The sequence below is a fragment of the Vitis vinifera genome, chromosome 5 (genome assembly GCF_030704535.1).
Source record: "Vitis vinifera cultivar Pinot Noir 40024 chromosome 5, ASM3070453v1".
Lineage (NCBI taxonomy): Eukaryota > Viridiplantae > Streptophyta > Magnoliopsida > Vitales > Vitaceae > Vitis > Vitis vinifera.
Window position 1 is genome coordinate 6,461,388 of NC_081809.1, and position 26,773 is coordinate 6,488,160.

At 34.7% G+C, this 26,773-nt stretch overlaps 1 protein-coding gene across 1 annotated transcript; it reads left to right on the forward strand.

The window, feature by feature from the left end:
• Window positions 1-3,268: 3,268 nt before the first annotated feature.
• LOC100246052 (pyruvate kinase isozyme A, chloroplastic) lies at window positions 3,269-18,438 on the forward strand. Its single transcript, XM_002279939.5, has 6 exons — window positions 3,269-4,157; window positions 8,407-8,497; window positions 8,640-8,833; window positions 12,823-12,944; window positions 16,707-17,185; window positions 17,717-18,438. The coding sequence occupies exons 1-6, from the start codon at window positions 3,585-3,587 to the stop codon at window positions 18,016-18,018; spliced, it is 1,761 nt and encodes a 586-aa protein (XP_002279975.1). The 5' UTR covers window positions 3,269-3,584; the 3' UTR covers window positions 18,019-18,438.
• Window positions 18,439-26,773: the final 8,335 nt, after the last annotated feature.

Consider the following 26,773-nt stretch of genomic DNA (forward strand, 5'->3'; position numbering starts at 1 on the left):
ATCATATTCGATTGTGCATTACATAATTTGGATTTTATGATTTGCATTGAGTGGGTCATATTCACTTTGATCGGCATTTGATTACTACATTAGTGGAGAGGTGGTGCCTAGAGGCACGCATTCCACATCTCGATTGGTGAGATGATCATCACATTACAAGACATGATAGTGTTATTCAGATTACATGTGCATGGTTCTCCTATCATAAGTACTATAAAATATTATTGACATGCCCTTTATGAGGAGTTATTAGGTGTTCAATTGGTGGAGCTTGACATTTGTCATGACTTATATCTTTTGTGCAACTCTTAATGTAACAAAGACATGTACAATACAAGTGATATGAATTTGAATGTTCAAATCAATACTAGTGTAAATAATGAATAAAAATGTGGAAGCTCATGTTTAATTTTGTTACATCATGTCTTACTTTTAAGGGTTTTATCCCAACAACTAGAACATACATTTTATTATTGGTGGGTAATGCCTTATTTGCAAATAACCCACCTTTAGTCAATGATCTACCTATGTTGAGAGACTTCAATGAGATTGCATGATATAATTAGGGGAATGCAACACTAACCCATTTTATAGAGAGTTATGTTGAACTAGCTTAGATGGAGTTTCTCATATTACATGACCATTGCAATTGATGTAGATATAACTATGATTTTATCAATTAGATATTTTTGTTTAAATTATGTGTACTTTAACATTATATAACTTATTTTTCTAGTTATGGTCATGAGAGTAGTTACGCATGGATTGTCTTAGTAGATCACTTTCGAGATTACCAATACATGTAGATCATGGACTCTTGGCCAAAGCATTTAGGAGTATGTTGAGGGTTCCTTTATCTCATACGAACACTAATCACCATGTATTGGTGACATTTATAGACGAGTTTGATAGATAGAGATCTAATTGGGTTTAGGCTAAATGGTAATTTTGTTCCCACAAGGTTGTTATTATCATATCCTTACTAAGATTTGAATATATAAAGTATTATGACATTCTTACACAGATAACATACTAGCATTGTTTTCTAACATTTGTTTAATTGATCAAATATTTGGCGAACAATGTCGCCACTTCTACCTTTTGATATTGTTGATTGGATCGTCATGAGCATGTATTATGATAGTTTGGACTTGGTTAGGGTATTCCCTAAGAATCCTCCATGGATAGTGATTTTCACTTCATAAACTAACATGATCAAGGCCAACATGATTGGAGATAGCATCATGAACACTATACGACATTATAGGATGCTAAGGATGACCACGTTGTCACTAATGAGCTTGTAGCACCTCAGGTGGACTACCATGCTCCTTACATGGCACGATACCATCATATCACAAGGCGCTTTATTATATTTATAGATGATGTTAGAGTTATGTGATACCAAACTATTGCTTTGTCTGTTCACTTATTAATTTGTACTTTATTTAATGTTATGTATATTTACATTTCGTGTTCAATATTTATTTGATCAAATTATTATATATCATTTTATGTGAGAAATTGATATTAGACATTGATTATATCTCAAGTAGGTTAAGGATTTGACAACTCTACCAGAAGAATGTTGCACTTGTATTGTTGATGTTCTTCACATCTTTACTAATGTTATGTTTGTTATAAAAGAATATTATTGCCTCCCACATGTAACGTGGAGAATGTATACCACTAGCATAATCGATAGTTGTTTGATTGCCACCTATTAAAGGCTGAAGGACATCTTGAGGGAGAAATAGTTATATTAGTCATCAACTCACCTTCTCCTCAAACCTACCATTAGTACATTTCCCTTATATTTTTAGACTCGTCATTAGTACAATTCTCCATATTTTTAGAGTCACTATCGGTACAACCCTTACCTCTTTAAACCTAGTATTAGTATAGTCCTCCATCTCTTAAGGCCTAGTATTAGTCCAACCCCCATCTCTTCAGAACCATTATAAATACAGTTCCTTATGTGTTTAGACCCACAATGAGTACAACCCTCCACCACTTTAGACCTATTATTATTACATATTGGAACCTCTTTAGACTCAACCTTTATCCCATACATTAACCCACTTTTATTGCACCTTAGCGCTTCCTCATTTGCGCCACTATGACCTAAGTTTAGGTTATTAACCCTGCCCCATAGATGTCAACACCATCTACTCTAACACTACTAGAGGCATCCACACCATCAACTTTTACCTCGACTGAGATTGACATACTAGCTCTTACACTCTCAACTAGATGCATGATACATCTAAATTTAAACCTCTATCACAAAGACTACCACATTTACTCGAACAAATGTAGCCTTAGATATCCAAAGGGGTAGAAACATGCCACACCGACCTAGATTATTGCCTCTACCACATTCAGTTCTAACCCCATTATATATACATGTCATCGCATGTCACATGTAGATCCGTGACTTGCTATAATTACATAAAGGCAATCCATAAGGAAGAACATACTAGTTAAATACAAGTTCTCTTTTAGTGGAGGCATATTATATTTATTTATTTATCCCATTGGATGAAGATTTGGTGGGTATATTTTATGACTTTGATAAAACTCATAAAAATTACATTTTGTAATACAAAATTTAAAATGAACTTCAATTAATTATTTCAACACACACAGACAGTTGTGGTCAAATATTTATTTATTTTTATACAATTATTCATGATTTTTAAATTGAAAATAAAATAAACATTCAAAAGCCCTGTTTTTAGATCCCTTAGATAAATTTTTGTGAAGCATTATATAGTTTCAATTTATATATAAAAAAAATAAATAATATGACTTTTAATTGGCAAGGACTTAAACAAAAGTTTTGGGAAAAGGACCAAAGGTGATTTTTATTTTGCTATAAGGGCTATTTTGGCATTAAACTCAACAGTGACGCAATATCCTAGGATTCAAACAATGGTCGAGTCCTAAAAAAGTTTCCCTGGATTTAGAAATAATTTTGAAAATTCATATTTTTTAAAAATAACCGAAATCATCTCCATTTTAAAAAAATTAAACTTTCAATTTTTTTCAACTTAAAAAATAATCTATTTTAAATAAAAATACCCTTTTTTTTTATAATAAAAATAATAATTTTTTTTAAACACATGTAAATAATGAAAATATTAAAGGATATTCATGTCAAAAATGGATTACTCTTAAGTTAAAAAATGGGATGATTAATTATACAAATTTGAGATGTTTTCCTCGTTTTTAATAAATTAATCCTTTAAAAAATATTGGTTAGGGAAATTCCTTTTTCCACTTAGGCATACAAGTCGATACGAATATACGGTCTGGTAAGGAGTGTGACCCTGAAAGTATCACTTCAATACAAAATTATGTCCCCACACACTCTCTCGCTGTCCGTTTGGGGCGACAACTACGAAGCTCAAAACTCTACTGCATTACCCTCGCTTCCTCCGCCCTCATCCTCCCCATAAAACCCCCCAACCTTACTTCCCGATATCCTCAATTTTTCTTCCTCTCTTCCTCCTTCCTTCCTACAATTTCCGGCCACCACTGCCATCGGCTCTACTCAGACCTCCAATTCAAGACTCTTATCCATGTCTCAGTCTCTCCATTTCGTCGTTTCCTCTTCCCGGTCGCCGAATCTCACCTTACCCAACCACTCCTACTTGAAACTTTCCCCGCCTCCATCTAATCTGCGGTTTCCGGTTACGTTCGCCAGGAGGCCTATCTCGGCCTCGTCTTCAGATCTCGATTCGAATTCTCCCTCCAAAGTGCTGGTCTCCGATAACGGTAAGGGAGGGGTTCTTCCGGCGACATCCCCGGAGTATGTTCCGCCTCCATCCGATTCGAGCTCGATCGATGTGGATGCGGTGACGGAAACCGACCTGAAGGAGAACGGATTCAGAAGCACGAGGAGGACGAAGCTTGTGTGCACGATTGGCCCAGCCACGTGTGGGTTCGAGCAGCTGGAGGCGCTCGCAGTTGGTGGAATGAATGTGGCGCGTATCAACATGTGCCATGGTACACGTGAGTGGCATCGCCGCGTTATTGAGCGTGTGAGGAGATTGAATGAGGAGAAGGGCTTTGCTGTTGCGATCATGATGGACACTGAGGGGAGTGAGATTCACATGGGGGAACTTGGTGGTGCTCCGTCAGCCAAAGCTGAGGTATTTTGGATTCGTTTTCTTCTTGTTTGGTTATAACTATGAGCTTACTTGTCACAAATTAATGGATGGACCGACTGAGTTTTTTTTAGGATACAAGTTAATTGGGCGAATGTCAATTGCTTTTAGGGTTAGTATGTTGTATTATTTGGTGGTTTTTGGTTTGTTCTTGGGAGTTTGAGCACAAATTGATTTTCTTCTCTACCTTTCTATACCATGTTTCATTGGGTGGCTAACTCTAAATTTATCCAATTGAACTGGGATTAACTTCAACTCAACCTGATTTGAATCCAATATGCATGGTGGATAATAGAAGTTGAACTGTTGAAGGTGAAAGACCAACTTTATGCAATTGATATGTAAGTGTTGGGTACCAAGCTAGGCACTGATCAGATGTCAGATCGATGTGAGTTGTTAATCATTAGAAACAATATATGGACACAGAAAGGTATGTGCCGACAAGAAGGCACAGACATGCTCTCTCTCTGCTCATAATGTTGGTTTATTTTCTATGGGCTTTGATGGGAAATATTCCTTAAAGGCTTCCTTCAATTGCATATTTATATGAATTCAGATATGACATGATTCTGATGTACTTCCCTGTTAACTTCAACTTAATGCCCTTCAAAAGGATTAATTTATAAACCCAATAACTTGTGAGGGAACATTCTCTTCTTCCACTCTCTGTTTGTTCTTGTAGTTTGTTGGATGTTGATATAATCCAGCTGAAGAGAAGAAAAGGAACTGTCAATATGAAAATTAAGGGCTTGTTTGACAACTGTTTTTAATAACAGTTTTTTGTTCTCTAGAAAAAAATAGGAAAACATGTTTAACAACTAGAAAACTGTTTTTTTTGTTTTTGTTCTTAAAAGTAGAAAACAAAGTGTTTTCAGAGAACATCTTTTAATTGTTTTTCGAAGGCCGTTTTAAAAAATAATTATACAGACATGTAGAATGATTAAAATTAAAGCACTAAATATAAAAATTATTTTTGAAACATATTTAAAAATATTAAAAACAAGTTAAAAAATCTCAAATTCCCAAACTGATTTTGTTCTATAAACAACATATGACAGTTTTCAAAAATCATTTTTTAGAACTGTTTTTGAAAATAGTTACCGGACAGCGCCTAATACATCCACTGGTGCTATATCACTTAGCTAAAGAACACAATATGCATGAAAGAGTTAGTGAAAATAATTGGGCTCCAATTTAATGTTTTTGGGGTCTCCTGTTTGGGATGTCTTGTTTTTTTCCTTTGCATGTTTAAAGACTTACTGCATGAGGGTAAATGTTCTGATAATAAAAAATAACAAATAAAAAAGAAAAGAAGGGAATGATGTTATGAACATTTCACCCATTTGTGTTATATCACTTTGTTTAGAGCACAGAGAAGTTAGTGAAGCAGATTTTAATCCATTAGAAGTGGGCTCCAATTTGGGGTATTTGGTATTCTCCTTGATTTTTTATGTTAAAAAACTTGCTGTGTGTTTGGCATTGTAGATTTGTTAGTGAAAGTCATTAGGTGGTTTGGAGAGTGACTCCTTTATATCTGTTTTAGATTATCTGGAAAGGGAGAAATAAAAGAATCTTTGAAGGAAAAGTGAAGGACTTGTCCAGTTATTTAATGGGGGCATTAATCTATCCTTTACTTCATAGGTAGTTTGGTTTTGAGTTAGGCTGGTATCTACTGGTTATCGGCTTTTGTTGGGTGCCTTATTTATTAACAGATACGGTTAATTTGCCTGTTGAAACCAAAAAGCAGTCTCTAAACACAAACATGAACTTAAAATTGGCTTCTTTAAACAGCCTGGTGTTCCATTTACAGAATCACTCCTGTGCATTGCCAAACAGTGTAGCAGGTTCTTTGGAGTTTTGAAAGCACTCTTAGGGCACTGAAACACCCCAGCAAACCCATGAAATGATGTAACATATTTTCTGTTGTGACTGCAGTATCACCTGTGGCTATTGAAGAAAATGTCACTTTTATAGTTACCTAACAAAGTTCTCACAGTTACAAGTTAGTCCCTCATTTTCGTAAGCTCAATGTACCTGAGTTTCTTTTTGTATTTAGCTTGTTTTTGGATTGTGTTTAGAACTAAGTGGAGGTTGACTTGCCTATCCTGCTGTTGAACTCAAGCAGGCTCTTTGTGAGTGCTTTAGTTAAATTGACAATTCTGGGTCAAAAAACTCCTAAGTGTATTCCCAACTCTAGTCTTCTAAATCCTCTCTCAGACTACTTTTCTCATGAAGAACTTCAAGATGTTGAAAGCCCTTAGAGGCTAAGGTATGTGGTTGAGGTAATGGATAGATGAAATTGAATCAACCAAGTTTTTCAAATTAGTGAAAATCTTTTAAACAAGCTTTGGGAGACTTGGGCAGTTGGTTTTTTGGCTAAGTATTTTTGTGCATTGTTTCAAGATCAAAACTATGTTTATTCATTTGAGAACAAAAGGTAGATATACCTTTTGCACATGTAGTTCATCTACATTAGTGAAGGAATGCAGAAAGCCATCCTATCAAACACCCTGGACACTTTGAAATTGGAGTACATATGATCATGTGAAGTCAGGGGTTGGTATAAGTGCTTTCTTTGTTTCTCTTTTAGGCTAAAGACCCTTTCAATGAGTGTAATTCCTCGTGTGATATTGGGAATCAATTTATTCTAGAGGACTCTGAAGCTTTTACATTGCTACTATTTGACAGGTCAAAAAAATTTTGGGGCATAAGATTTGCAAGCAACAGTCCTAGTTTGTGATAAAGCAGTAGTTATTCCTTGTTTGACATAAGATTTGCTGGCAAACGTCTTCTGTCTGTGCAGGAGGGAACATTATTATGATCTTTACTTGAAGCATGTCCTGTAATAACATTTCTCAGGTTATACTTTTTCAAGGTACAAGTTAGATGCTTCTGGACTCTTCTGGTATTAATCAGATGGGATTCCTATTGGACGTTATTAGAATGTCTAACTACAGTAATTACAAGCTAAAGACCAATGTTTCCAAATGCAGTGGGATTGAAGAGTTCATCTTTGGAAAAATTTTGTAACAGATGCATTATGGTTTTGTGGTACAATTTGGTGGTTTGTGTCATCTCAAGTTCTCATTTCCTCAAATTAAAGTCTTGTTTGATATAGTTGCCATAGGTACTAGACATTCAGGATGACTGTTTATGGTGTCTCACCATGGAGAGCAATTTGTTTTTTACTGATATGTGGAACAATCTCAAGTTCTCATTTCCTCAAATTCTCACAATTCATTTGTGGTGTCAGCAATTTTAACATGAATTGTGATTCAGGCTTGAATTGTACAGATTAACAGAGTGATCTGGTGATATAAGTTAGTTTTCTTACTTGTTACCTTCATTTCATTCTCATTTCCTCAAATTCTCACAATTCACTTGTGGTGTCAGCAATTTTAACATGAATTGTGATTCAGGCTTGAATTGTACAGATTAACAGAGTGATCTGGTGATATAAGTTAGTTTTCTCACTTGTTACCTTCATTTCAAATTCTTTCTTTACTTGTTTATTGCCAATTTTTTCTAGAATAAAGTGCATTCTTGTACAAGGTTTGGAGTTTCAAGGTTAGAGGCAATTGTACAGGAGTGTCTGATGTATTGGTGTATGTTTAGGTTGTAAATCAGCATACTTTATGGTTACACTTTGACTAGATGCTTTCTCTCTAGTGCTTTTATCTGGAAATGGGTTTTTGTAATGGAGACATTTTTGTGATATGGTGATATTTTGATGCTTCAACGTGGATTAAAATGGTGTGCATGGAGTAATTGCAATGAAATTTATTTAAATAGTTCTTGGGTCTTGTATGAGTTTTCTATCCTTTTCTCTTCATCAGATTCAATGAACCATTTAAATAAATGGTCACTCAACATAGATAAAGTTTTTTATTTTCAGTTGAGAAGGTTATTTGGAAATCTGTAAAAATTTCATCGTCAGCTTAATTTAGTCTCTGTGCCAGAATCATTTTCTGAAATGAACATAGCATCCCTTTGCGTTTGTCTAACCATACAAAAAGAGTTCTGTTGATCTTTGAAAGTGATTGAAGTTGCTTATTATTGTCATGCAATTATTCATTTGGAGGGATGGGGTTGGCTCAAGTCTCATTTGCTCCCCTTTGGCCTTTAAACAAATTCTGCTAAGAAATTAATACAAATGCAATTTGCACCTTATTGTATAAAGGGAGGTGCAATCAGGGAACATACTATAGTAATATCTCTTTTTTCTTTTATGCAGGATGGTGAGATATGGACTTTTAGCGTCCGAGCTTTTGATTCACCTCGCCCAGAACGCACCATCAACGTCAACTATGATGGTTTCGCCGAAGGTCATTATCTTAGTATCATCTTTTGGTTGAAATGTGCTACATTCTTTACTAAAACTAATGAATGCTTGTGTTTGTTGTAACATGCTTAGATGCACATGTTTAATGTTCATTAAATTCTCAATTGAGCTTTAATCTGACTCAGATGTGAAAGTTGGTGATGAACTCCTTGTGGATGGTGGAATGGTGAGGTTTGATGTGATTGAGAAGATTGGTCCAGATGTCAAGTGTCGATGTACTGATCCTGGACTGCTGCTACCAAGGGCTAATTTAACTTTCTGGCGGGATGGGAGTTTGGTGCGAGAACGTAATGCCATGCTCCCCACAATTTCTTCTAAGGTTGGTGCTTCTGTTTTTCTCTTTTCATTTTTCATTGTGAAATCTATTTCTTAAAGCTAAATGTGAAAAGTTCTAGTGTTAAGCTACATTAAGACACAAGACAATTTGTCATAACTTCATAATGCAAACATCAAGGCTTTTGCCTAATTTTTTGGTAGAAATTTCCCTTAATTACTATGAAACTTAAAAAATGAGTTGCAATCTTCTTAGTGTAAACATCTTTTTTGAAATGTGAAAATGTTTCACTTGGATAAGAGGGTGTTTCATAAATCTACTTAATGATGGAATATGACTAAATGACTGAAAGTCAGTAAGCACATTAAATATATTTGGTAAAATAATTTAATATATTAACTTAAATTTAGAAATGACTTAAAACAATAGGTTAAAATAGTTAGCTTTTTCTAAATCTCATATATTCTTTAACTTAGTTGCCCATGTCTCTACCTCCCTTATTTTCTCATAACCTTATTACATAATACCAATGAGGGTAAATATGTCAATTTAATAGTTTTATTGCATTAATTTCATTACACCTCTAGAGGTTTACTACAAATACAGCAAGTCACCATTGGTTTCAAATTTTGTCGATTAACACCCTTGTAGATGTATTTCATTTGTACATTTATTCTTTAGAGAATAAAATTTATTTTTTAGAGAATTGTTAAACATACCTACCTAAAATCTCTTTGAAAAATAAATTTTAAAAATGAAATAAATCTATAAGGGTACTTAAAGATGAATCTCACCTATGGATTACACTGAGAAGGGGGTGAATAGTTGTTTTAAAACAATTTGAGATGGTATCTCACCAATGCTAATGACTCCCTTGATTTTCCAATTTTTTTTATTTTTTTTAATCTTACTAACAAGCAATAATGGATGCACCAAAACTTTCCCAACAAAATAGTCAATGCAATTCCCATGCAAATGAGTCAATACTCCCCAACCAAGATATATAAGACATTTTATCAACTCAAATTCACATTTTCATATGTCCATTGACATCAACACCAAAACAAAAATATTTCATTCTCTTTCAAAGCTTAAATGATCTAATTTCAGCTCATAACCTCAATCACTCAATAGAATAAATTAATGAAAATTTCATAAGCTAATATAAACTAATCAAAAGATGAGATAAAGATAAAGAGACATTGACGCCAAAATTTTAACATAAAAAACCTCTGAAGAGAATAAAAAAACCATAGGTCTCAAGTGATCAAAACATCCACTATGAAGAAAATTAATTGAGTGCACAAGGATTTACCTAGCCCAAACCTTCAATTCTCTCTCGGACCACTTGTCTAGAACTTTCAAACTTTAGCTACCCATTTTCTTCTTCTGGAGCACACTTGGAATCCACATCAAACTTGATCTTAGCCTCTTCTTGAATCTATACAAGAAGAAATTTGGATTTTACCCCAAATATGATGAGTATGAGAGTAGGGATGAAACCTACGTTGAAACAACCGGTTTTAAAAGAAATTTTCTCACTTTAAAGATGATTTTCAACTCAAACCCATAAAATTTTCTTTCAAACCAAATACCCTCAAAATAGGTAAGAAACTTGAAGCTCAAGGGAGGTCATCTAGCTCTCACAACGCTTCCTCCCTTTTCTAAAAATAGGGCTTAAATACTAGGGTTTTAAAAGCCATCAATCGACCAAGATTCGTTTGGAAAATAATGAAGATTCGCAAATGTGATTGAATTTTGATTGATTAGAAATTGATTGAAATGTTTTAAACACAAAATTTGACACTTTTTAGCTTAAACTCCATTTTTCAACAAAAGGATAAAAGATTAAAACTTAGTTGACCAATGTTTGATATCATTCATCACCTAAAAAACATTTACCATCTCCTCTAGGAATTTTCAATCATGAACAATTTGGAAATGACAAGAGTCCAAGAGAGGATTTGAAGTGATTTAACTAGGAGAAACACAACGGGAATTTTGACTCAAAATTGCCAGTACACAAAGATGCTTATAATACTAACCGATGAAATTTGAAACCAATGGTGGTTAGGTGTATTTTTACCAAACTTCAAAGGGGATGGGTGAAATTAACCCTAGTTCTATATAAGTTTTAAGTTGATTTTCCCAATAAGCCAATTTATCGATCTATTTTATGTCTATGTTCACCATCCCAAGAATTGTAAAGTTGAAATTAGAGAAGATTCAAAGGGAATTCTTATGGGGAAAAGGGGTCTTAGAGAAGAAAATACATTTAGTGAAGTGGTCTACCATTTGTAAAGCAAAGTCAAAAGGAGGGCTAGGTGTTCGTTCTTTTTTGTTGTTTAACAAGACCCTTCTTTGTAAGTGGTGTTGGTGTTTCACTAGTGAACGAGATTTGTTGTGGAAGAAAATCATAAAGGGAAAGTTTGGGGAGTAGAAAGGGGGATGGAGGTCAGGTGTACTGAGAGATTCCTATGGGGTTGGGGTTTGAAAGGAGATTGGGAAGCAGTAGGAGCTTTTTAATTCAATGATTTCCTTTGCGGTGGGCAATGAGAGCAAGGTGAAGTTTTGGAAAGATATGTGGTGTAGTGAGGAGCCCTTATGTGGGACTTTCCCGTCCTTGTTTGCCTTATCTAATTTTAAAGAGGCATGAGCAGCTGATTTTTGGGAAAAACGAGGAGAATGAGGGAATTGGAACTTCGGTTTTGTTAGAAACCTAAATGATTGAGAGTTGGGTGTCATGGAGCGTTTTCTTACTACACTCCAAGGATAATCAATGAAGAGGGAGTAGGAGGATAGAGTAGTTTCGAAGAGAGATAACAAAGGAGTTTTCTATGTAAGAAGGCTTTACTCTTTGGTGGAGACTGATGGAACCATCCCTTTCCCTTTAAAGATAGTTTGGAACCCATGTATTCCTTCAAAGGTGAGTTTCTTCTCTTGGGAGGCTTGTTGGGGAAAGGTTGACTCTGGATCAGCTTCAAAGGAGAGGGTGGATTTTGGCCAGCAAGTGTGCATTGTGCAAAGAGGAGTAAAAGTCCATTGATCATATCCTTTTTCATTGTGACAAGGCGAGATTATTATGGTAGTTGGTGTTCTCCATTTTTGGTCTTTGGTGGATTATTTCTTAGTGGGTTAAGGAGACCCTCTTAGGGTGGTATGGTTCTTTTATAGAGAGAAGCCATATTTTGGAGAGCTACTCCTTGCATTTTTGGACAATCTGAAAGGAAAGAAATAAGAGATATTTTGATTGTGAGGAGTTGTTTGATCAAAGGCTAAAAAATATATTCCTAAACAATTTCTTTGTATGGATCAAGGTTTATATAGGTGGAGGTTGTACACATATGGTTGATTTCATAAATTGTTTAGGTTGTGGTTGAGGAAGGGAGTACTTTTTGTTTCCTCTTTTCTTTTTTCGCTTGGCGCTCTTTGTATGCAACTTGTGTACTCTTGTGTGTCTTTTGCATTTATTAATACAATCTCTTATATATATATATATATATATATATAAAATATATATCATTTTAAGTCATTAAATATTAAGTATGAAGTTTTAACAAATGCCACCTAAGGGGGCATTTGGTAAATCAACTTAATTTGACTTAATAGTGTAATTTAAGTTATTAAACATATTCAATATATTTAGTATAATAACTTACTGATACTACTTAAAATCAAAATTAAGCTAAAGTAATAAGTTGAAATAAATCACTTTTCCTAAATCCAAAATAATTTTGTTTCTTTATTGTGTAAAAATCTCATCTTTTATCAACTTTCTACTATAAGGATCAGCTCTTTCTTCCTTTTGTTTCTCTCTCATGAGCTCTTTACTTAATATTAAGAAGGGTAAATATGCAAAATTTGATAGTTCTAAAAGATTTTTAAGTTAAACGGTCAAACAAACCTTAGTACTTAAAATAAGAATTAAGTAATAAGTTCACGGTCATCAAATTCAACAAAATTCAGTTTGAGTCATCTAAATTTTTTAGTTTCACTAAAATGACAGCTAACAATCAAGCTTTTTCTTTCCTTAGGATTGGCTGGACATAGATTTTGGGATTGCAGAGGGTGTTGATTTTATTGCAATATCATTTGTCAAGTCTGCTGAAGTGATTAAGCATCTCAAAAGCTATATTGCTGCAAGATCTCGTGATAGGTAAGCATATAGGTTTCATACATGCACTCATTTTTTTATAAAAACAATGTTATTCTCTCTCCTAATGGACTTTTTGAAGACATGATGTATCAATGCCCTTGACTTTGGAAAATGATTGTAAGATATGCCATTACATCTTTTTGAAGTAACAAGTTGAAGAGTCCATTTGGAGAGTATCATTTTCTTGAGGATAAAGTTATAATTTATTTATTTGTTTACCAATGTATTTATTTGTTTTGTGATACAAAAAGCCAAAAGGCATTTAACGGAAACTACAAGAAGGATAATGGAATATTCTCATTGTTTCATGGATTATTTATCATTGCTTTTTAATAGATAATTTATTTCATTAACGAAAATGAGTATCACCCTAGTACACTATACAAGGTCTTCAGGGTCTAAATCAAGGGAGCATAAACTTCAACAAGGCCATAAATAAGCTCTATGGACCTTATTTTACTTCAAACCTGAAAAGGCAATACATTTTTTAGCTTAAAAGGGGGTCGTTGAAGGTCTTCAAAAGTCCATCCATGCCTCTCTTTCTATACTCACCGTTGAACCAAGAAGAGCTTTTGTATCAACATAAGCTTAATCCCTTCAGGAACTGGCTAAAAATATTCATGATACTTCCTGAAACCCCAAAGCATAAGAATCTTCATGCTTTGAGCATACCAGTCACCTCCACCATCCATTGCACTTCTTTGAAAATCTCCATGACCATTTTCTCAAATGATTCATGAGGCATAGCCATGTTTTAGCCCACTCAAATGTCCTACCTTCCAAGTAGAATATATGAATCAACAAACTAGATGATATTGAACTCCTCTACCACTCCTCTCCTACAAGGGATGTTTTTCTAATACCCATAGGTAGACCTCTTATCATTAAGGGATTAATATTTTCATTCTTCTCCTTTATATCCATAAATTTTTTAGTTTGGTAGTTTTGGTTTGGTTGATCTTCTTTCAGTTTGTATTTTGTGTTACTGTATCAGTCATCAACTAGGCTGAATTGCTTCCTAGTTTCCAGAAAATGGAAAAATCATTTCAATAGCTTGACCCAAGTGTTTTGCCTAGACTGGTTTTCAATCACACTGAAAAATTGTGGCTGAAAGAGGAAGAGTTCAAAGACCTGATTAGAAATTAGTGGGTGAGTTACACTGTAAGGGGTTCGTCTAGCTACATCTTGGCAACCAAGTTGAAAGCTCTGAAATAGGATCTAAAAGCTTGGAATAAAGAGGTATTTGGGAATATTGCTACCAATAAAATTTTAGCTCTGAATTAGATTGGTTTCTTGAATGTAAAGGAAAGGGAAACTGTTCTTTCGAGGGTGGAGAATGAGGCTAGGAGGCAATCAATGGAGGAGTATTGTGAATGGGCAGCAATGGAAGAAGTTTTGTGGAGATAAAAATTTAGAGAATTATGGCTTTAAGGAGATAAAACTACGAAGTTCTTCCATGACATGGTAAATGCTCATTGGAAGAGGAATAATTTGGCTAAAATAAGGGTGAATAGTGAAATGTTGTCTGAGGATGCAAACATAAAAGAGGGGGTGGTAAACACTTTTCATAGCCTTATTTCTAAGTTGGTAGATTAGAGACCGAGTATTAGTGGAATGATTTTTGAAACATTGGGTAGAGGTGAATCAAGGCGTTTGAAGACTTCGTTTTCTGAGGAGGAGGTCTTTTAAACTCTTTCTAGTTTGTGTGGGATAAAGCCTTAGGGTTGGATGACTTCTCTTTTGCCTTTTGGTAATTCAATTGAGAACTTGTGAAAAGTAAAGGGCTTTTTTAGTGAATTCTACGAGCTAGGATCTTTTGAGAGAAGCTTAAATGTCACTTTTATAATGCTAATCCAAAAAAATAAAAAATAAAAATGGTTCAAATGATTTAAGAAATTTCAGACCGATCATTTTTTTTTTCTTTTAGGGGGTGGAGGAGGGGAGGGAAGAGGAAGGGTTTGGGTTGACTTCTTATTAGCAGTTTTGGAAAAAATGGGATCTAGTCAAAAGTGGATAAGTTGGATTGAATGGTGTATTTCTATGGCTCGGTTCTTTGTATTGGCTAATAGAGTATTCTTTTAGAGTTCTAGAAGCTTGAAAACAAGGTGATCCTTTGTCCCTATATCTTCTCATTTTGTTGATGTAGGCACTCTCCATTATCTTAAGTAGAGCAAAGGGAGGGAGCTTCATCACAATTTTCTTACTTAGTGGAAGAGAATAGGGAATGAAGGTCCCACTTGTTATTTGTTGATGATATTCTTGTTCTTTGTGATGCCACAAAGGAGCAAATGGAATAGTTAAGTTGGACATTCATGTGGTTTGAGGCAATCTCACGCCTAAACATCAATTTGGAGAAAAGTATGTTGATTGATTTCGATTGGGAGAGTTGCCAATGTGGAAGTTCTAGCCAAGGTTCTAGGCTGTAGCGTGGGAACTATTTCCATTAGATATTTAGGCCTTCCTTTGGGAGCTCTTTTCAAATCATTAAGGAAAGCTTTTAGAAATGATTTGTTAAGTGTAAGAGACAATACCTAAAGGAGGAAGGCAGACTCTGATGCAAAACACCCTTTCTAGCTTGCCAATTTACCTTATGTCTCCTTTTGTCATCCTAGGGAAGGTTAGTTTAAGGTTGAAGGCCCCTTGAGAGAAATCTGCATTTGATGAATTGGTTGATAGTTTGAATGGATAAGAGAAGTGGGGGCTTGGGTATTAGAAGTTTGTCTATCCTTAACAAAATTTTGCTCGGAAAATAGCATTGGAGATGGGGCTCTAGAGGAGTGAGGGAAAAATATGGGGTGGGAGTATGGAAGGCTATCAAAATCAGATGTGAGAGCTTTAAGAGTAGAATGGTTTTTAGGGTGGGAAATTGGTGGAGTGTGAAGTTTTGGATGGATTGGTGGTGTGGTGATGAATCCTTGGGTGTAGTTTTCCTTGCATTATCCTTAATAGCATTACTAAAGGTGTATGGCTAGCCAAAGTGAGGGAGCAAGAAGGGGAGGTTGGATGTTGGAACCCTAAGTTCACTAGACAGATCCATGATTGGGAACTAAAAGGGGTGGAAGCCTTTTTTTAGAAGATTGTAAACATAGACAATTTGTAGTGATAGAGGATAATATGGTTTGGCTGAACTCAAAATCTTCCAATTTCTCAATTAAATCTCTTTGTTCCTCGTTATTTTGGACCATTGGGAAGGAAAAAAATATAAGACTCTTGATAACAATGAAAAAGTGGATTAAGCTATCAAATAATCCTTTATGTATAGTTTTTTTGGAGTAGATTAGAGTGTGCTTAGGAGATTGCTTTTTGTTATGTGATGGACTTTATTGATTGATTGAACTCTAAGTAAGGTGAGAGAATTGTTTTTTTTTTATCCCTTTGCTTTGATTGGCCTTTTGGTGGTGCCTTTGAATACACTGTGTATGCTTTTGTGCACCCTTTTGTTGGCACTGTTAATATATATTATTTTTGCCTAGGAATAAAATTGTGTTATTATAGGATCAGTAGTTAACTATTTAAAAAATTTAGCAATATTTGCAATTTAGCTTTGAGTTACTGACCAATAAGTATTTCTTGTTATACCAAAAAAAAGATATGCTACCTAGAGTTGAGTTACCGGCTTGAGCATCATCCCCTTTCTTGCATGTATTGCATTTTCATAGCTCATTTTGTTTCCAGTAGGGTTCACATGCATCATCTTTTTATGAACTTCCAGGTTGTGTTTTCTTAATTTTGAATGGAGTTTATTTTGATGTGATGATGCAGTGACATTGCTGTTATTGCAAAAATAGAGAGCATTGACTCATTAAAGAACTTGGAAGAGATCATTCAAGCGTCAGATGGAGCTATGGTAGCAAGAGGAGATCTGGGTGCTCAGATCCCATTGGAGCAGGTCCCATCTGCTCAGCAAAGGATTGTTCAGCAGTGCAGGCATCTAAATAAACCTGTCATTGTTGCCTCACAGCTACTTGAATCCATGATTGAATATCCTACACCAACCAGAGCTGAAGTAGCTGATGTTTCTGAGGCAGTTAGGCAGCGGGCAGATGCTCTAATGCTCTCTGGTGAGTCAGCCATGGGCTTGTTCCCAGAAAAGGCATTGGCCGTCCTGAGGAGTGTCAGTGTGAGAATTGAGAAGTGGTGGAGAGAAGAGAAACGTCATGAAGCTATGGAACTTCCAGATACAGCATCTTCATTCTCAGATAGTATATCAGAACAGATTTGCAATTCAGCTGCCAAGATGGGTAATTATTCTTTTGCTCTACCCTTCCCACTTCGAATGTGATAGGAATTATCTAAGTGTTTTCTCAGCAGTATTTTTCTTCTCCAAATCAACAAGCTTACTCAGAATATGGATGCTGTTTCCTATTGAGAACTAATATCTGGCAGTTGCATCATAGATGGGCTCATTTGAATCTTTTGTGGCTTGAACCTTTCTATTTTGTTGTATATTTCAGTATCTAATATAGCACTAAGCTCTTAGAGTCCTTGGAATCAGAAACGCCACCCTCTTTTAAGCAGCTAATGTAATTTGAACAGTAGTCCCAGACTCCCGGGATCTCCCCAAAAGAAAAGGGTTGTAGGAATGGTTTTCTAGCTGTTACTGCTGGCCCATTGGGCCAGTGTATCTATAACTAATGCTACATGATTAGTTATTGCTACTCTCTTTTTTTCTCTATCACGAGGAGAAAGATATGGTGTTTCTGGATGCTAGTGTTGGAACTTTTTTCCCACTTTTTCTCTCGATATTGATGTGGGTTGAATTGTTATTTCAGCGAACAATTTAGCGGTGGACGCGCTTTTTGTTTACACAAAGACCGGGCATATGGCATCTCTCCTGTCACGTTGCCGACCTGACTGCCCAATCTTTGCATTTACAAGCACGATATCTGTGCGGAGGCGTCTCAATCTGCAGTGGGGCCTTATACCCTTCCGCCTTAGTTTCTCTGATGATATGGAAAGCAACCTCAACAGAACTTTCTCCTTGCTTAAGGCCCGGGGGATGATCAAATCAGGTGACCTTGTCATTGCTGTGTCTGACATGTTGCAGTCCATTCAAGTCATGAATGTTCCCTAAAAATTAATCTTCTTTAGGTTGCAAGCCTTGTTTCCATCCTCTTCTAGACTGTGTTAGCTATGAAAACTTTCTTATGTTGCTATTAGTTCAACAATTTGGTTACTGCTAGAAATGAAAAAAGAATCACGAGGGCAATTGTGCTTTTCCTGCCTTCAACCTCCGGATCTCTGCTTCTTCGCTTCTTTGCTTCGATGACTCTGCACCCAGACCTGCTCCATCACGGATGGTTTATTGGTGAGCAATCTCAAATGTATCCTGGGACTGGTTTTGCTTAGATAGATAAGAGTAATATGTTGCAAAATGTACCTCTGAATGTCAGCACTATTATTTTTTCATTCGCGTCAGTTTTTTCTTCACCGTGTATAATGTAACTGTGTACTGCTATATCTTCAATCAGCGAGAAATGTTATGTTTTGACAACTTTGGATGTAGCATTGTCAACAATAATAGGCATGTCACGGCACCCATACTTATCCATTCTAGTGGTCCTCCTCCTGGTCTATCCCCATTCGGTGATAGACGTTGGTCAATTTGCAATTATTTGACCAGTATGTGAGGAAATAATATGCTGATGGTTTGACAAAATAAGCGCCCTCTGTTAAAATTGGTTAAGGTCAAATGGTATGGTCAGGAGGTGAGCTGCAATCTAGAAGACCAGTGACTTCTCCTTTGAGGACAAGTTTAGTAGATTTGTCATATGACTCATCTATATATTTGTGTTTTTCTATCTTATTCTATTGGATTGTGGGCATGCCCTCAAAAGCCCCATATCTGGTACATCTGATGACATTGAATCCTGAAACCCAGTAAATTATTCTTGATTTTAGAGGTTTCCCCATCTACCCTGCAGACTGAAACCATGCCCAGAGGCATGGCCCTTTGGGCAGAAAAATTGGGAGAAATAAGTGCATTTCCTCCTGGATCATGTGATGATTTCTCCTGAAGGAGCAGAGGGTATCTTGGCATGGGAGATGCCGAATGCCAAGGTGCAGTGTTGCAGGTCTGTGCGCCTCTAACTTTGAGAAGATTTTGGAGCTGTTCATACTTCCATTCACATCTCACAACTTCAATGGGAAGCTTCTCCTTTTGTTCCTTCTTTACTTGTTCCTTTCTTTTCGGAATATAATCATTACCTCTCAACTTTAAATCAAAGACTCGCAAATCAACGGCTACAATTCCCTCTTTATCTTCTTTTGCAAGCTCCCATACATCTGGTGAAATTACTTGAAATTAAAATCACCCCAAAATAATAAATTAGAAGAAATCTTTTTTCTGAATTTCAGATGGTATGTCTGATAAATTGAAGTTCTCAGTAGAAAAATCAACATCAATAAATTGACCAAAATCTCTTTTAAGTCATTTGGGAAGGTGGTTGGGGGGGGCATTTGGGAAAACTTCTTCTTTAGACATTTAAAATGTTGCTCCCCATTCCTTATCTACCTGCACTATACATGTACAAAGTATATGGTGCTTTTGGAGGTCTGGCCACTTAGGCATTATATTCCTGTAAAAAAAAAAGATAAAAAGGATAAAGGCAATTCACTTTGACTTGAGAAATCATAGATTGGCCATAAATAGGAGAGCAGTGACTCATAACCACACACACTGGCTTTCTCCAGAAGAACCCACAAGGTGGGCCTCAAACTACGACAACACTTGAATTTTTTATAATTGAGTGGGCCCTCGATCATACCCCACCTCCCCAATCCAATTTCAAGAAAGAAAACGAAAGAAAAGAAAAAGGGCTTTGTAGAGTGACTCCAAAGCCTACGCAACTATTCGGTGACTTTGAAATAACATACCCCTTCAATTTCAGTTGACATCCTACTTCATTTTCAAAGTCCCCCATCAATTCCTACGTGTCGATATGACCGTTAATTGACCGTTGGATCATCCACAGCTGCAACCTCTTATTTAATGAGAGTAATATCTTACTAACTTCATATGGGTGTTTGTTTATAATGTTAGAAAAATGAGTGATGGATTTGACATTCCATGGTACAAATCCCCACCCCTCATCGTCATCATGGCCCCTTCCACCAATCCTTCAATATGGACTCCTTCAAACCATAAAATATATTGAATAATTACCCATTATTTATATCATAAATAGTGACCTAAACCTCATTCATAAGAAACAAAATAAATTAGGGCAGTATGAAATATGGGTTTACCCTAGAAAAAGAAGAAACCCCTTAACAAAAATCCAACCACATTCATCTCAAGGAGAGGGGTTTTGGTGTGGGCAGGGGACAAAGACAAAGCCATCATCTCATATATAGCTTTCCTTTTCAAAGACCTTTATGTCCTCATCACTCATCATCTCCATTATATAAATGAAAATAAAATAAAATAAAAATTTATTGTTGAGACACCTACTTTGGTGTGATCGATACAAACAAACAAGTCTTTATCTTTTTCTTATTTGGCAACATCCATGATGGGTATAGCTCCTTATCATGAATCATGTAGCTTCACCCATCTACAATGGTGGCATGCCCACTGAATATCTATCTGCAAATGACCCATATTTTTTTTCTTTTAACCCTCCCTCCCCACCAAAAGGAAAAAAAAGAAGAAAAATCATATTATCATTCCGAAAATTCCAATAAAAAAAAAAATCTTACAAAAATTATACATGTAATGAAAGAATGAATGATGCAAATAGCTTTCCACCCATGGGAGGAGGGTGCTTTCAACAAGGGTGAGACACATTAACAATGATGGGGTGTCACCCATCATATATTTTTTTATCTTTTTTATTTTTTGTGCCTTGCTTACATTAGATTGCTATAAGTTTAAGCACCAACAATAATTGAGAATATAATAAAGAGAGGAGTAGAAAAGATTATCTCTGAGGCTTCATGGATGTGCCTAAGAAGATAGGGAATGACAAAGGCAAATCTATGATATATTTTGATGTGGGTCGACTCAGAGCTATGGGGTCATATAAATAAATATATAAACACATAACACATTAGGTTGGAGCAGACACATAGATTGGAGTCATTGGACTAGGTTTATGGGTTTGGCAGGCCAACAAATGGGGTTTCTTGGAGGAAATGTAGGGCAGTGATAGTAGGCCTAGAGCTGACGTTTGCCTTTATTTGAGTCTAGTAGAAATATACTTCTGTTATATCATACATGGTATAGGGCTTTTACTCCTTTGGACAAGCTAGCTACCCTAGGGTGGTCACCAATGACACCCTTTTTTCTTTCTTACGTATGAATTTTAGAATAATTCTACTACTAAAGAATTGTACTTTTTTATTTTTGAGTTATATTAAAATCGTTAAAAAACCCATATTCAATTATGTGAATATTATCTACTCTAAATATAAAAAGACTTTCCCGACTTTAAAATATGTTTGTATTTCTTCATTCGACATGAAATATCATAAAAACAATCATTTCTTCTATTACATTTTTCTATGGGTTTTAATTTTATTTAAAATTTTAAACTTGATTAGTTATTGAATATAGCATTAGAACTTTGACTAATTTCACATTAATTTTTATAAAATTGTAGTAGATTTGTATGATTGGACAACTCCAATGAGGGCAGTTTTCTTGGGTTGAAATATTGCTTCATTTTCTCATTAAATAATTCACAAATTACAATCAATTTTCTTCATTTGTCAAAACCCCATTAGAGAGGACTCAAACTTAATAACATCGAATCAACTCCTACTAAGGATGACCAGCTTATAATCATCACTAAATTGACTTCTTCTTATTTTTTTATTTTTTATTTATTTTAAATGTGGAGGGCTTTTCTTTATGATCTTAATGAGTTATCATCACTAAAATGACTCTGAATGAGCAGTCCACTAAAGTCATCTTTTCCTTTTGGTTTTCCCATCATTTATTTGCCCTTTTGCAGAAACCCTTGCAAGTACAATTATATCCTGCCACATTACAATAAGAAGGAAATTTGGATGGTATCTTGTGTTAATATAGCTTTTCCTTTTTTTTTTCTTTTTTTTTTCTAAGATGAATTATTATCTTGATTTAATTCCTGAAATTAAAATTACTAAGATGCCCAATTGATCATAATTGTGGGGGTTCATAAATGGATTTGACACCACATCTACCATGAAAGCCAAATGAGAAGGGACCACAACACTCATTCATAAATCTTCATCACCTCTAAATGACTTGATGCAAAAACGACTCCTACCCTTTCTTTCCTTTTTTTTTTTTTCTTTATTTCCCCTTTTTTTTTCTTTTGGGGACAAAGCAAGAATATGGTCACAGTCCTAGGGGAATTTTCTTTCTTTTCTAATTTTTATGAAGGATTTGATCTCACCATTGTATGTTAGTAGGGAGAAAAAACAAAGTGAGATCCCATATCAACTTTATGTAGATCCAAATATGGTGGGATTTCATATTTTGATGGTATATATATATATATATATATATATATATAGTCTAAAAGGTAGGTTTGCTCTTTCAAAATCATAATCATATACAATTCCATAAAGAATAGAAAAAGATGAAGTAAATTATGAATTGGAGGTAGACCCACAATTCAAAATGCAAAATTCAGTTTGATTTCAACTCATGTTTATGACAAGCCTTTTGGTTATATACGGATAGACTGAATTCATTCTGCACATTAAATGACTTGAAATTAGATTTTTTGGGTAATGAAATTAAAGCAATTGGATGAGGCCAAGTACAAAAAATTTTGAGGTTAGGGTTTAGGGTTAGGGTGAGGGTGAGGGTGAGGGTGAGGGTGAGGGTGAGGGTTCCAAGGAGCTAGAATCCCCATTTCAAATTATGAAGGTAGGGTCTCTCAATTCTAACCCTAAAGTCTGCTCCTTTTTCCTCAAGTCACACAAAAGTAAAAAATCTCTCTCTCTCTCTCTCTCTCTCTCTCTCTCTCTCTCTCTCTCTCTCTCTCTCTCTCTCTCTCTCTCTCTCTCTCTAGGTAAGATGCATTTGAGCCCCAAAAGATAATAACAAGCCCATGTTCCCAAAAGGTTTAAAGAGGTAATGATGGGGGTTTTAAAGGGATTTCAATAATTTCAAGAAACATCATGAAAAGAAGTTTACTAAAGTGCCATAAAATTATCTTGCCTCATTAAAGTTTCAACATAGAAAAGAAAGAAGCCCAACAGGTTAGTGACAGATCCTTATCTATCAAACTTAGATTTTTTTTTCCACTAATTCTTCACCCTCCCCATCATTCATCTCAAGAAAGTAAAAAATAAAAAAAATCATAAATGGGTGTGCCCAACAATCTCACAATATATATATATTTTTTTTTCAAAATAATAAAACCTAAATTAAATATGAATTAATATAATTAATCTTATTTTTCAATATAAAGTATTACTTTCCCAAAGTTTGGGTTAGGTATATAATAAAATTCTTTTACAGACTAGGACAAAGAGGGAAAAGAGAAAAAACCAAATTAATTAAAGGCATTGGATTAGGTTTCATAATGTTGAAGCCATCATTAATGGTGCTCAGCTGTACATCTGCCTCTCACTGCTACATGGTAAGAGGATCAATCAAATACATCTAGTCAACCATCATTAATTAGGCCTCAGATTCTTGTTTAGAGTTTAAGGCCTGTTTGGCTTACCTCTCCTAAAACTGTGGTTAGAAATTAAAACTTCCGTCTTTTATGGATGATTTTGACAAAAGTATTTTTCTAAGAAGAGCTTCACCGAGAAGCAAGGGCATAGTTACCTTGACGGCTTGACCTTAACCATTTTTTTTTTTTTTTTGTTCCTAATTTTAATTAATTTTTTATCAAAGATAAAATTATAATTTTTTAGAACATTAATAATTAAATAATTTTTTGACTAAGTCAAAATAAGATTTAAAAAAAATTAAAAGAGGTTTATTTTTGTATATTCTCATCTATTTGTTAATTAAAGAAAGAAATATATAAATGGATGGTCTAAGCAATTTGTTCTAATTTTTATTTTTATATCCGGAATTCTCAAGATTAATCAATGGGATATGGGTAGAAAAACCATCTAGGGTTTTCTAAAAGGGTATAAATGTAAAACACTTCAAACTACATAATTATGATAAGATCTATTAAATATGAAAGAAATATATAAAGTTTTGCTTAATTTGAATGCAACTATTCTCAAGGGTCTTGTAGTGGTTAGTACATATGCTATTCCTTCAAGTCCTCGATGTAGCACCCCATGATCCTTAATGAATCCTCTTAACTCTGCATTTAAGGTTAATGGATCGATGCAACTTGCCTTTTCTACAAAAACGAGTTTAAAAAATGCTCTTAAAGGTTTCAGAGTTACAATGTAAGAGAAAAGAGGTGATAGTGAATTCTCGTACCTCTTTTTTATTTAGAAATTAGGTTTTTATATCAAAACCCTAGATGGGCGTTCAAAGAGATTTTTTGAAATTCAATTTACCAAAAAGTCAGACAAAAATATGAAAAATGTGTTTAAAAAATAAAATGAATAAACCAGTATTTAAACATCTGATAAGGGATATTTGAACATTGGGTGAACGCTTAAACATCCTCCTTTGTGACATAAACATTTCTACTCATTTTCACATGTTTGGCCCTATTGTTCAATTTTCTCTTTGAAATTCTAACTTCTTTAAATTTAATAGTCATGTCTCAAGCTCTAATACATCAAAGATATACATACTTTGAAACAAGTCAAAATTGACTATAACTAGTAAGACCCTCGAAACTTATGATACATCGGATTCATTGCAACCATGGAACAAAATTGCCAATTTAACCTCATACATCAATAATATCCCTTTTTAGCAATTTTGTAACAAAACAAAGATTACAATGAGACCCCCAAATCTTAAACAAAACCTTAATGAATTATGATCTAAATCCATCTTAACAATTATGCATTTGACTATAATAGTCTCATCAATAAACTTGTCATCTATACACTATCAAGCAACAAACTCATGAAAAGAAATGTGTAGCAAAAAATATACTTATAAAATAGAGAATATCTCAACTCATACACACACACACACACACATAGAAATATTGCTAGATATAGATAACACTACTCCCCATTTTTATTACAAAAATGACAAATGGAGAGGGTAGAAAGATGAAAAAACATTATAGATAAGAGTAAAGCAAATGAAAGATCTGAATGAGGCAATTGAAAATTTGAAACAATGTGCAAGTGTAATTCAAGATACGTCTATGTAATAACTAAAGAAAGCAAACCAATGTACAAATGTATCCAGTTTGAAGCAAAAAACATCCAAAACAAAATAAACCACTCCCTCTCCTAAAGTCTAATATATCTAAAAATAAAACTCTATGTTTGAAGGTTAAAATATATGTGAGTTAGGGCTAGGCCTTGGCTACAAAGCAACCCAAGACTCCATTATTATAAGTCACTTGTCTATATTCTAAAGTCCAGAGTCCATTGTTTCCAATCTAGAATCTATGGTAATAGTGCTAGTAGCCTCCTCCTTGCAAAGCTTGCCCATTAATCTAGCCAACTAGTGTAAATTATCTTATACGATTCCATTTGTAGTAAAAGTTGAAATTGGATCAATAGAAGAATTAGATTAAGTAATGGGGTAACACTATGTTTATGACCTTGAGCTTAATCGTAGAAGGCCTAACATCATTCGAACCTTGCTTTGCAACTCTAATTTCTTGATGATGTTATCATTAACAACATGTTGAGTAACATGACTCACATGCTTAGACTAAGAGATCCCATCAATAAGTACAGGTTGCTGTGAAATAAGTAGCTTATGTTGAAACTCGAGCTTCTCCTCTAAAAGAATCTTGGAGATGGTAATCGAGAAAAGATGACTAATGACATAAGTATCTGAAGTGTAAGAGTCCGACAACTAGGATAAATATGGATATATCAATCTCCCTCTCGTAAGAACACAGTGAACAAATCAAGCTGCAATTGTCTAGCCTAGATGTGATGTGAATTGGGATATAACATGTTGCACTCAAAAAATACTAAGTAGCCATGCAAACTTGAAGTACATCTACCATAGGAATAGGAGTATACTTGATTGCAGATAAATCTATTTGACATCCAAACTCAATGTGTCTCTCGAAGAACCTCCCATAGAAAGTCTCCATGTGTTATGGAAAAATGAGATAGTGAATAGGAAGATCATCAATGGTGTAAAAAGAATGGTTCTAAGGCTTGAGGACCTAAACAAAAAAATGAAAGTCTCCTCTTAGTACATCTACAAGGAGCTATAAAGAAAAACCAAGAAAAACTAAGAAAAAAAAAGGCTTAAATAACTTGAAAAAGTGAATAGTCCAAGGTGTACTAAACCCAACACAAAAAGGCCTACCAAGATAGATCTAAGATGAAACGATAAAAAAATAAGAATGAGATTACCAAAAATGTTAATGGATAGGGCATATAAAACAAAGAACATAAGAATGAGAGAATGAAATGGTCAAATGAGGCACCAATGCACGTTTTATACAAGGGATGTACATGTTAGGATACCCATGGATCATAGGTGCATGCTTTCTATCCTCTAAGAATACTAGATCTAATCACATCGGAATATAAAAATGAAAACTTTGGATTTAAGGCTTCAAAAATTTACTTTTGATATAGATGTTCCTAAATCAAAATTCAATCATAGAAAATAGTCTTAATTACCATGGTGATCTTTCACTCGAACGCTCATTCTTTAAACCTACAATTCATTTTAATTAATTAATTAGTATTTTATAATTAATTAATTATGAGCTCGAGAAGGAATCACTAGGACCTATAGGAAAACACTAGTC